Source organism: Dermacentor silvarum, chromosome 10 (assembly GCF_013339745.2).
Source record: "Dermacentor silvarum isolate Dsil-2018 chromosome 10, BIME_Dsil_1.4, whole genome shotgun sequence".
In the NCBI taxonomy this organism is placed as follows: domain Eukaryota; kingdom Metazoa; phylum Arthropoda; class Arachnida; order Ixodida; family Ixodidae; genus Dermacentor; species Dermacentor silvarum.
The window spans coordinates 158,158,146-158,170,711 of record NC_051163.1 but is presented as its reverse complement, the minus strand read 5'-3'; the positions used below and the strand labels follow the sequence as shown (position 1 = coordinate 158,170,711).

Genomic DNA, 12,566 nt, shown 5'->3' with positions numbered 1-12,566 from the left:
TTGCACTGGTAGACCGGAGCAGACTCCAACCCAGAGCTTCGTGCTGCTTGCCCAGTCATCACCCTTCCTGGACAACGGAGCAGATTGCAGCCCTGTGCTACCAACCGATCACTCGCCACAAGCTCTTCGGTGTTCTGGGCCGCACGAAGCGATGCAGTGCACCGGAGTTGGACGGTATCACATGCCAAATGCTACGGAACCTGGCTCACCCGGAGAAGGACCAGCTGCTGGACTATTTCAACATCTGGCAGTCTGGCTGCCTTCCAGAGGCATGACTGATGACTGTCGTTGTCCCCGTCTTGAAACCAAGAAAGTCTGCCAAGGCGCTCACCTCCTACAAGACCTGTCTCCCTCCCCTCGGCGGCCTGCAAGGTGCTGGAGCCTGTAGCCTTGAGTGGATAGCACGAGCTCTCGACTTCTTCCCGGTACAGCAGACTGGATTCCGTCGTCACCGGTGCACTGCTGACTTCATCGCTGATGTCGTCTCATCCCTGGAGGACGCCAGACGCTCTGGCGAAGTGGCACTTGTGCTTATTGATGTGGAAAGCGCTTTTGATGGCTTGCCTTACCCGGTCATTGCGCGCTCTCTAGACGATCTTGGGGTTACGGGATGTCTCCGGCGTTTCGTCACGGCCTTCCTCACAGGGCGTTTCCTTTGTGTAAGGATAGGAAATGCTGTGAGCTCCCCCACGGGCCGTCTGTTCCAGAGTGCCTCAAGGATCCGTCCTGAGCCCTTTCCTTTTCAACTCCGCGCTGGCGTCTCTCCCTTCTGCCATCCCAGCAAACCTCCGGCATCGTGTCTACATTACCGTATACGCCGATGAAGTAGCTCTGTGGACGCGGGGCCCCACTAGAGGCCTTCCAGCCGTGTGGTCCCGCTTGCAGCATGCCCTGGACGAAGTTCTCTCCTACTTGCAAGCAGTGGGCCTTTCTGTATCGTCCACGAAGAGAGAGGCCCCTCTCGTCCATCCCAGCGTGGCCTTACGCCGTCGAGCAATTTCGATGGTGCTGGGCGGCAACCGCATACCATGGAAGCGAGCCGTGACGTACTTGGGCTTGTAGATAGACCACCGGCTCTCGTGGGCACCAGCATTCAAGGCGCTTTTTGCTCAAGTTCCAAAAGGTGGTTGGCCGTCTGCTCCTCCGCGCCAGAGGATGCACACCACAATGGGGTCTCCATCTATACGCCGCCACGTCTACGTCAAGGCTTCTGTATACACTCCCCCTCGTGGCCCTCCCACGGGCTCGCGTAGACCGCCTGGTGCTCCAGCACCGTAAAGCCAAGCAGATGATTCTTGGCTTGCCAGGGACCTTGCACATCGCTGCGACCCTAGTCTAGGCAAAGGCTTGGCCGCTGTTCCTGCTGCTGCTACAACGTGGCCTCCATCCTGTTGACAGGCTACATCGTGCCCCGTGTAGCGCGGCTCTGTTGTCAAGGTTGCGGAGCCGACCTCGCTCGCGCATGGGCAGCTTATGTCAGCTCTGCGAGGACGTTATTGGTCGCCCACCCACGCTAGCCATCCCGCCACCTCCTCCGCACCATCAGCCATTAGAGGTGTATACTACACTCGAGGGCCTCGCGAAAAGGCCGCCCCCTAACCTGCGCCTTGTTCCAGGCGTCAGCGTTCCTGCTGAAAGGCTGACTGGACGGATATCTCCACATCTACACGGACGGCTCTGTCCATGCAGACTCCGGATCTGCCACAGCCTTCTGCATGATTCCTGCCCTTCAGCACTCGCGTATTTGCCAGCTGCCGTTCACAGCAAGCTTCACCGCCACTGAGGTGGCCGGCCTCCATCTGGCTGCAGACCTGCTGGCGGAGGACCGCCCGGATTCTCCGGCTGTGATCTTCTCCGACTCGCGAACGGTGACCCTGGCGCTTCCTCGACCGGAGACTGCCGGCCTTGGTGTGGCCCTGCTGGCGGTAAAGCTTCGAACCCTTGTTTCAAGTGGCTTGAACCTGTCGCTGCAGTGGCTCGCCTCTCATGTCGGCGTCCAGGGCAACGAGGAGGCTGACGCCCTGGCAAAGGCCGCACTCCATGCTACAGTAACAGTCAGCACCACTGTAACTGCCTTTGACTATGCAAGGCACACCTTGCAGTGGCGCATAATGGAGCTCCACCCGGATCGGCGCGTCGCCAGCGGTCGCCCTCCTCGACCACTTCCTGATCGCAGCCTCACAAGGCAGGAATGGTCTCTCCTGCTGCGCCTCCGGATCGGCTGCTCCTGGACGGCTTCCCGAAAGTACAGCAAAGGCCTGGCTCCATCCCCGGCCTGCTCAGCGCGCGGAGAGGAGGAAACAATCGACCATCTACTTTGTTTCTGCCCCGCCTTCTCCTGTGAAAGGGCTTCTCTACGTGCCATTCCGACGCCTAGGACTCCCTACGGACTCAGCATCGCAGCTGCTCTTTCCCGGCCGGAACCACGGCTCCGCCTTCAGGCACCTTCTCACATTCCTGGAAGACACGGATCTGTCTTACAAATTGTGAATGCGCCGCCTGGCGACCCCTGACAGTCAAGGGCTGTGTAATCACCTCCATCTTCTCTGTCTTTTCTTTCTCTTTTCTTTCTTCTTTACATCCCCCGCCCCTTCCCCAAGGCTCTGCGTCGTGCTCCCTAAAGGGCTGCAGAAAATAGCACCCCTTCCTCTTCACAACCACAATCTCTCTTCAGTCCAGTGATGCATTGTTTACGTTTGTTTACCAGCAGAGCGTCTAGTGTAGCTGTAAGTCGTGCGCAATCGGGAATGAATCTCCGGTAGAAATTGACCAACCCGAGAAATTGGCGAAGCTTGGTGACTGTGGTCGGTCGGGAAAAGTCTTCGATGACGCAAATCTAGGAAGGCAGAGGTCGAATGCCGTTAGCGTCGACGATATGCCCGAGGAACTCGAGTTCCGGTTGAGCGAATTCGTTCTGGGCGGCGTTGATGTCAATTCCTTTACTGGCAAGGCGTAACCGCAAGTGTTGAAGATGTTGTTCTGCGGATGAGCTCGCGACGAGCAGGTCGTCAATGTACGCAAAAACGAAAGGCAGGCATCGAATGACGGAATCGTTGAAACGCTGAAAGGATGGGCCCGCGTTTCAGAGGCCGAAAGGCACGTGGGGAAATTCAAAAAAGAAGAAATGGTGTGGTGATGGCGCTGTTGCGAATGTCTTCTTCAGCGACCGGTAGTTGATGATAGGCGCGAACAAAATCGATCTTAGCAAAGATCGTCGCACCGTCCAACTCTACCATGAAGTCCTGAATGTTCGGGAAAGGGTAGCAATCAAAGTGTAATGTTGTGTAGTAACCGGTAATCGCCGCATGGGCGCTAGTCTCCGGTATTCTTAGGCACCATGTTAAGTGGTGATGCCCAATTACTGGAGGAAGGGCGAATGATGTCAAGTTGCAGCATGTGGTCAAACTCCGCGCGAGCGATGTTGAGTTAGTTTCGCCGGGGACATACGCCGGAGGTGCCGATCTGATGGCACATTTAATGTTGGACCGGTTGCGTTCAGTCCGACAGGCGCGTCAAAGTGGGAAACTTGCGTAGGAGCGCGGCGAAAGGCACGTCCAACATGGCAGAAATAGGCGCGATCGATGATGTTCGTGATGATGGGACGCCGGGAAGGGACAGTTGGGTCACGGAGTCGATGAGACGGCGCCGTTCAACGTCAACAAGGAGTCCGTGTACACTGTGCAAGTCAGCTCCAATGACTGCACGACGGTCGTCCGCAACCAGGAAAATCCAGCGGAACGCTCGTCGGAGGCCAAGGTTTAGCATGACGGAGCGTGACGAGAAAACTGGAATCCTGGTGCCGTTGACGGCTTTCGAAAAGTCGTGGGCGGGGAGAATGCTGACGTCAGCTTCTGTGTCGACCCAACCATTGTCCGTAACTCTGTCCGTCACGTAGAAAAGGCGGCTTATGTATTGTGCCGGACCACTCGTCACCGTTAGAGGTCGACCGGCCTGTTTCGCTGCCGAGCGCAAGGACGCCGACACTGAAGAGCGTCATTTCCAAAACGGTGGTGGTAGTAGCAAACGCCAGACGCTGTAGGTGATGTTTCATGGCGGGTGCCTGTGTGTCTTGATTTCCTGGAACTACTGCTGCGTGAGCGACGAGATGATGTGCGGCGATGTTCCGCTGCACAGATAATGCGTTCCAGGCGCTCACACAAGGAGTCGAGCGCAGATTGCACTGCCGAAGAGCAGGGAAGTGTTTGCAGGGCGGTTGCTTTGTCACCCGGACAGCATGTCGTGGCTGCGATGGTTGGGGTGGCAACTTCCATGTCTTTGTCGACCAACGTGCCAAATCCGGTAAGATCCATGGTAGAAGCTGTCGCCAGGAATGGTCTGCAGTCTCGCCGGATATCGTTGCAAAAAATTAAGGGCAGCTTCACACTGCGTGGTGCGAATACTGTGCAAACAGCGAAGCTGGTGGCCCTTCCCTAGCATTAACTTTGCTTTCCTTTACTTAACTTGGTTTGCCTTGGCTGGTTTTTAGCTTTAACTTTGCTTAACTTCGTTTGGCTTGGATCGTTCTTAGCTGTGTCTTTGTTTTCCTTTGCTTCCCTTGGTTTGGCTTGGCTGGTTCTTTGGCAAACAGCCCACCCGAGTATCGGGACGATACTCGGAGCATGTGCACGCGCCTTCAGCGAAAGCGCAGCCACGCGAGCATGGCACGCCACGCTAGCGAAAGCGCAGCACTCTATAATCCGGCGCGAGGCTTGGCCGACGTATCCGGCGTTCGTCGGCGTGTCCCGGCTGAAGCCGACGTCGAGATGCGACATGCTGCATTTTGCGCCTGCCTTGTCACCCAGAATGAATCGCATCCGCGTCTCGTCGAGTAAGATGGGTCGATGCATATTGGTGGCGGAGCGTGCAACGAGTTCACAGTTTCGGATAAAATGCGCATGCGTCTAGGCAGCGCGGCGCACACGTTGGACTATAGAAGGGTCGGTTTTCGCGCCTTCCATAATCACGGCTATCCACCATCCCATCTTGCTCGACGAGACACGGATGCGGTCTATCGAGACGAGAGGGACGATGCGACCTTCGGCTGGGCCGGCAACGAACGAAGTGCCTGGCGCTGTTTATTGACATGCAACTATACACGAATGCCTCAAATCACTTCATTGGCACCCTCTGTTAGATGTGTAAGCAGCGTTAGTGTTAGCGGTGTTAGAGGCGCCACCGTAGATTGAATGTAACAAAACACAACACTGCATCTTTCTTTCCGAGATCGGATTTACAAGTTCAGCCTCTTGGGTGGCACCACACACCTTCCGGACCTTGTAACCTTTTTGGCACGACGTAAAAGTGCTCTTTTCAGCACCGATCAAGCTAAGAGGGCTTTGCAAGAAAGCGAATTCAGAGAGCAAGAAAGCACAAGGATCATGTAACGTAACACACGCACAAAAATACGTAACCTGTGAAAATAACGTCGTGTACAAGATACCGCTAAAATGCGGTAAGGTGTACGTGGGCCAGACGGGACGCTGTCTGAACGACAGGCTCAGAGAACATCGATACGCATGCGAACAAGTAGCCTCATCCAGCAATCTCGCCATGCATCGTAGAACGTGCAAATGAACACCTTACTTTGACAAGACGACAGTCGTCGCTAAAGAAAAAGACAAAATAACTAGGGAAATACGAGAGGCTTTAGAAATAGAAGAAGAAAAAGACAACTGCGTGAGCACGCCTTCAATCATGCTAACAAAAGCCGAAATCACTTACGCAAAGAATGCATACATACACAGAGTGCACCGATAAAATCATGACAACCAGAAACGTGAGTACGCCATCCGAGTGTTTCTGCTGTAATCATAGTTCACGCAGTCGCAATACGGCGCTGTGTGCTTTAAATACTGTATAATGATCTGACAGTAAGCCAGTTGGTAGTTCGCGTTCCCGTGTGTCACTTCGTGTCCGCTTCATATCCAGTGTCCGCTTCGTCCCTGTGGCGTCCTACTGTACTTAGCGCAAGAAAAATATGAATGCCTAGACATGTATGTCGCCGCCGTCCAACGTGACGGCCAGCAGGTCAACGTCCATGGAACCCAAGAGCGCCACCAGGGGTTGATGGTCCGTCTCGAGGAAGAACTTAAGTCCCCGGACGTATTCCTCGAACCTTTGCACCGCCCAGCAGGCCTCCAAAGCTTCTTTCTCCGTTTCGCTGTACCGGCGTTCTGTGGGTGTGAGGGACCGCGATGCGAAAGCGACGGCCCGACGCTCACCGGACGGCTGCTCCTGAAGAAGTACTGCCCCGAGGCCATAGGAGCTGGCGTCGGCCGAGACCGTGGTCCTGTATGCGGTGTTGTAGCGAGCTACACAGATGTCCGAGCACAGCATCTTCTTCAGTTGGGAGAAGGCGGACTGCTGCGCATGATCCCAAGTCCAGACAGAGTTCTTGAGCAGCAAGGCTCGAATCGGCGCGGTTACCTCCGAAACGTGGGGTAAGAAGCGCCCGATGTGGTTCACGAGGCCCAGCAGACGACGGACCCCTGAGACATCTTCGGGTGCATGCATGGCTTGGATCGCCGCAACCTTGTCTGGGTCTGGAGAGATGCCTTGAGCGCTGACCACGACGCCAAGGAACTCGACGCCGGAAGTGGCGAACGAGCACTTCTCCCGGTTGAGCGTGATTCCTGCCTTCGATAGCCGATCCATGACTTGCCGGAGATGACGGTCGTGTTCGGAGCGTGTCTGCCCAAAGACGAGGATGTCTTCGATCATGTTTACCACACCCGCTTGGCCTTCGAGGATCCGGACATCTGCCGCTGGAAGTACTCCGGTGCAGACGCGATCCCAAACGGCAGTCGGATGAAGCAGTAGCGGCCAAACGGGGTTATGAACGTGGTGTATTCTTGCAACTCCGGGGACAGCTTGACTTGGTGGAAGCTCGACGTCGCGTCTAGCTTGGAGAAAACTGTGGCTTCTCCGAGCAATCCGAGGCATTGTTCCACAGTTGGAAGCACGTGACGCTCTCGGGGAATCACCTTGTTGAGGCGCGTCAAGTCCACGCAAAGCCGATAACCGCCCGAGACCTTGGGGACGACAACCAGTCCAGCACACCAGTCCGTGGGTGTGTCCACACGACGAATCACGCCCTCTGCTTCTAGCTTGTCAAGCTCAGTCTTGACGATGTCGCGGAGAGGAAGTGGAAGGCGCCGGGATACGCTCAAGCAGAAAGGCGTAGCGTTGGGTTGCAGCCTTATAGTGTAGGCTTCGGGGAGTGACCCAAGTCCTCGGAAGAGGCTGGAATCGAGACGAAAGTCCCCCGAGGGCTGTGGAGTCCCCGAGACTTGGTCAACAAACGTGCAGACGCCCAAGGCCTGGATTGCCGGGAAGCCCAGCAGCGGGACCGTCTTGGTTGCCAGGACGTAGAGTAGCTGTTTGGTGATGATGACTTGCCGTGACATGACAAGGTGGCAACGTAAGTGCCTAAGACCGGTAGAACGTTGTTGCCAGGGCCTTTCAATTCGCTTTTGGGGTCTTGAAGCTTCGAGGGGACGCCAGGGAACGTACTGGGTACGATAGAAACTTCGGCGCCAGAGTCCACCTCGAAGGAAAGTGGACACCCATCGACGAGTACTTCGACGAACTTCGCGTTCGGACGCTCTCCGGCAACTGCATGTAGCTCGATGGAGCTGGCAGAAGGTTTCGGTGTGCGCTTCCTGCTGCCGCGTTTCTTCTTAAGGCACACGTTCTCGAAGTGGCCACTTTTGCGGCAAAAATTGCAGGACGCTCTGCGAGCCGGACAGTCGGCGCGAGGATGCGATGTGCGTCCGCAGAATGGGCACAGCTGCTGCGTTGTCCTATCAGGAGACGCTGACGCTGCCTTTTCCTTGCGAATGCGAGCGACGTTGGTGCGAACGCGAGCGGCGTTGATGGCGAGCGTCGATGAATCAGCCGAGTCAGGAGCCTTGCGTTCGTTATCGGCATCTTCGTGCTGGCGAACGTGCGTGAGCGCTTCATGCAACGTCAATCTCTGGTTCCGACAAAGCTGGTCCGAGAGCTTGCGGTCAAGCAAGCCCACGAGGAAACGGTCTCGGACAAGACGCTCCTGGATGTCGGGCGAGGAATAGTTGCAACGCTTGACCATCGTCCGAAGCGCAGTGTAGAATGCGTCGGCCGACTCACCCGGCTGCTGCGTACGGCGGTGAAAACGAGCAGACTCGTACAGCTCATTCGGTGGGTGGACGAAGTGGTCGTTGAACGCCTTCTTTACGGTGACGACGTCCTTCAGGTCCGCATCTCCCAGCGTGGTGGACGCGAGGACCACCCTGGCTTGTGGGCCCATGCAGTAGAGCATAGAGCGCACCTGGACCTCCGTCGGAGCGGCGTAAAGTCCAGTGGCGAACGAGTAGTCCTCGTACTGCAGCAGCCATGTGGGCCAGGAGCTGGGCTTGTCAAAGTCAAACGCCGGTGGTGGACGCAGCTGGGCCATGCCATGTAGAGACGCAGCGGCCGTCGAAGCAGCGAGCGTTCTGGTAGAGCCTGTACCGGTAGCCATGGCGAAGGAAAGTTGACTTCCTCGACGGAGAGTGGCGGGGCCAGAGCGTGTGTGTCGAAGTGGCAAGTACGGGATCAGCCGAGACGCGATTCCACTTCTGACACCATGTCGAGCGGGCGAGTGACACAGCAGGTAACTCTCCGGGCGGGCAAGTCCCCGACCGCGTTTATTGAACGCTTATATAGCCGAGGATGCAGTGCTGCCATCTCGTGGTACTGCCGTATACTACACTACTCAAGACGGAGCTCCGCAGCGGACGTGTCCTGGCAAGTTCCACCATGTCAACAGGCGGGGATATTGCGTCAACCACAACACCGGCACTCCAGCCAATGATCTTGATCCGACCCCGCGACCCAGGATCCTTTTGCGGCACCGACAACGTCGACGTTGATGACTGGATTAGGAATTACGAGCACGTCGCAACCAACAATCGGTGGGACCCGACAGTGACACTCGCTAATGTCGGTTTCTACCTCAGTGGGACAGCGCGCGTCTGATTTGGCACTCACGAAACGGAGCTGGACCAGTTGGGATCTATGTAAGCAGAAGCTTCGTGACCTATTTGGCCGCCAGAGCGCCGCTTCGAAAGATCTCTCCTGTCGCGCCCAATCTCCCACGCAGTCGTACGTGTCGTACATCCTTGACGTTATCGCCCTTTGCCGCCGAGTTGATGCCACCATGACCGAGGCGGACAAATTAGGTCACGTCCTGAAAGGCATTGCTGATGATGCTTTCAACTTGCTGGTCTTTAAGGACTGCTCGACCGTTGAAGACATTATCAAGGAATGCCGGCGTTTTGAAGCCCTGAAGAGTCGCCGCATCGCCCAACAAACAATCCGCCTTTTTTTTCATTTTCCTGTGCTGCCTTCTGCCGCGCGCCACTGGAAACGTTTTGGTAGGGTGCTGGGGCTTTCGCCGGTTGATTTGTGAACCTGCGCCCGTGTTAAGTGCGCATCGGTTGTGCGTTTCGTGAATCGCGAATAATTATTAATGGCTTCTGGGGGGCAGCATGTCGTTCCTGGAAGCCATGTAGCACTCACCAACTATATACATGTAGGGTGAGCAGGCCTGAGTGTGCTGTTTTGTTTACAGTGCGGCCGATAAAGGCACACTGAGTTCCCTTTGCCGTAGCGGCTGCTTTGGAGTTTGTTGGCGCTAACTCCTGCACTTGCACCTCGTTTTTTTGTAATTCATTTTACACATTCTTTAGACATTTCGCATAAATAAGATGTTTTCGAGTGCGCAGCCTTCCGCGTCGGATTTAGCAAAGCGATGCTCTTGTTTACATCGGCATCTACAGCCACAGATCGTTGTTAGCCTCAAAAAATGGGGGAAAGGTGCATATATGAAAAGGCGCTGATATGAAAGAATGTCAAAACTTAGAATAAAACACACATATCTGCTCATATGAATGCCGTTGTTCTATCGTGAGACGAGTCAGTATGAGCCGCTGAGCCACTTAAACAATGGCGGCTGTGATCCAGTTACAAAAATTGGGCTGGTAATTTGTTACTGATTCTCGCTTTTCTTTAACTTCGCGATAGTTAGTTGGCGCGTGTCATAAAGCATTATTAGAGCGAATTGTGCTCGCATACGTGCTCATTCAAAGGCCGTGTTGTTCTCCTGCAAAAACGCGGATGCCATCGCTGACACCGTTGGTATATAAATGAGCGAAGCGGCTGTTTATTCTGCTGTACCGAATGTACCGTCTCTTGTTTAGGGTTTGACGCAGAGATAACGAGAACATCTCAGGAATTAATAAATGTGTCAGCAGGCCAACACGTAAAAACCCACCCATCTACGTTGCGAATACGACCAGCAGCCTACGGGAACGGTGACGTACAGATGTTGACACAGGCGTTGGGCACAGCGCTGTGTCCCCGCTTGCAGCTTATTGTGTTCTCGGCAATCGAAGCGAAGGGTAGCTTATTTCAAATCACTAAGGCTAGAATTGGACTATAAAAGCAGTTTCCTTCATTATAACTTGCTTACTTTTCAGTACCGGTCCGCCGGTAGTGCGCGAACTCGACGGCGCCAGGCCTAACCTTCGCTGAACAGGATCAACATTCGCTCAAACTTATGTGCACGGATTGAGAGGGTCGAATCTTGTGCATTTCAACTTCGTAGGCATGTCTTGACTCAGTTTGAGCGCGATTATTTATATATACTAACGAAGCCGTTGCGGCTATCGCGTTATCGGTTCGACGGCCGATCACGCGGGGTTCGGTCGAATGATGGTCGGCACGCTGATTTTATCGGTGCTGTCGACAAGAAAGCCCGTCGCAGTACCACAACTCGCGCTCGTCGGTTACGTCTTGTAGGCCTGGTATGATAAAATAGTCTCAGCGACACAGTGCTGAATGGTCGCCCAATCGTAGGCGGGCGCGTCTTGTCGGTCTCGTATCGACCTAGTGTTACCGCGCCTTGAACGAGTACGTGAAGTCGGGCACACGCTGCCACTACCGGCAAGCGAAGACCGACGCGGCTAGAAGTCTTCGTCAGCAACGTGTTTTTAAGTGTCGTCCAAGTGTAACGCAGGGGTTTATCGATAAATTTGCTATTACAGCCATCAATGCAAGGCGGCTACTACGTGGTTCCCTGTGCAGTCTAGACGAAGCCCTCACCGCTTTCTGTTAAAAGTGGAGTTGCAGCCTTACGCTACGCACGTTTTCGGTATCGCACCGACGTCGAGCTACCAGTGAAGTTTCAACGATTTACACAGCACGAGTTTGCACTTGCAGTAGCGCGCTTGCGAGCGCATTTTTTTTTTTTTTTTTCGGGGGACGTTTCCCCGAGACGGGGCCGCACGGCCGCGCGCGCGACCATTCCAAAGGGTTTCGCGACTAATCCGCCAGGGCAGGGCGCATGCGCCGTAGCACCGTGAAAAAGGCGGATTCATGCGGGTTCCAAACACGGCCGCTACATCGTCCTGCGCGGACGTTCAGCCCACCAATCAGGAACCGACCACCGATAGCCTTGTCCGCATCGTGCGTCGTGAAATGTTTTCATAATGCCACTGTATAGACCCGTAACTTCTTACCCCTTATATGCGGTATATGCCCGTCGTTTTTGATGACCTTGACATGGGTCATTAGGCATCAGCAAAATATTAGTATTTTGGTTGTTCTTCAACACGTGAGCATTTCTTTCATCATATTTTTACTGGTTTCAGCGTAAACACCTAATTTATTATATACTATATATATATATATATATATATATATACATATCCCCTCAACATCACGTGTCAAACACGTTTCGCTCAATCCATTCAAAGCGCGAGTCGACGAACCTTCCTCGTGACAGGAATATTAGTTTTTTTTTTATTTTTACACTTATCATCATGGAAGTTTTGTTGTCGTGGTCTTAAGCAGTTTCTCTTACCCACTACTGCATATTGGCCAAAAAGCACGGGTTGTTAAATTGCTTAGTGCGCAATATATTATGCACCATGTTATACCTTAGAAAATATATGTACGTGCATAGCGGCTATTGAGGCATTTAATAATTGCGGACATTTTAAAAGCGCGACATTTGAGAACACGCCGGGGTGGCGTAGTTGCTTTTGCGCTGCAATGCTAAAACCGAAGGCGCGGGATCGCACACCGAGCATATCGGCCGCATTTCGACGTGGGCGAAATGCAAAAACGCCCACTTACCGAACATTGTGCGCACGTCATAGCACCCCAGGTAGTCAAACTCAATCCACTACGGCGCGCTACAGAACCATATCGTGCTGTTCAGTACGGAAAAACCCAAAATTTACTCTTTATTAGTCGATAATGTTTTAATAGAACTTGAACAAGGGGGTCATTTTGCATCACGGAGAAATTCGTAAATTCCAGTCGAGGCGTCCTGTGATTTATTTCTAGAAAAAGCGCAACGAAGTATACAGTGTATGGCAAACTTATTGGAACGTCAAGACAAGCCAACAAATTCTTGACAACTTTTGGTTTCCCTTTTGGTTGAAAATGATGGGACAAAATAGTCCACAATTGGCTGATATTCAATGCAGAAATAACAAAGAAGGCACACAGCAAGATATGAGCTCTATGAATGCGAACTT

At 53.8% G+C, this 12,566-nt stretch overlaps 2 protein-coding genes across 2 annotated transcripts; one reads left to right on the top strand and one right to left on the bottom strand.

The window, feature by feature from the left end:
* Positions 1–1,715: 1,715 nt before the first annotated feature.
* LOC119431965 (uncharacterized) lies at positions 1,716–2,513 on the top strand. The gene has a single exon (XM_037699402.1). It carries the CDS (start codon positions 1,716–1,718, stop codon positions 2,511–2,513), a length of 798 nt encoding a protein of 265 aa, XP_037555330.1.
* Positions 2,514–6,722: 4,209 nt separating this feature from the next.
* Positions 6,723–8,500, bottom strand: LOC125941160 (uncharacterized). The gene is made up of 2 exons (XM_049658126.1): positions 7,520–8,500; positions 6,723–7,376 (listed from the first exon to the last, which is right to left on the bottom strand). The coding sequence occupies exons 1-2, from the start codon at positions 8,498–8,500 to the stop codon at positions 6,723–6,725; spliced, it is 1,635 nt and encodes a 544-aa protein (XP_049514083.1).
* Positions 8,501–12,566: the final 4,066 nt, after the last annotated feature.

Excerpts from the sequence above, each read along its gene's own strand:
- LOC125941160 (XM_049658126.1), bottom strand. The coding sequence starts at position 8,500 with ATGGCTACCGGTACAGGCTCTACCAGAACGCTCGCTGCTTCGACGGCC. Across the intron at positions 7,377-7,519 it reads CTGGCGCCGAAGTTTCTATC|CTACTCTACGTCCTGGCAAC; the intron begins GTACCCAGTACG and ends ATCACCAAACAG.
- LOC119431965 (XM_037699402.1), top strand. The coding sequence starts at position 1,716 with ATGATTCCTGCCCTTCAGCACTCGCGTATTTGCCAGCTGCCGTTCACA.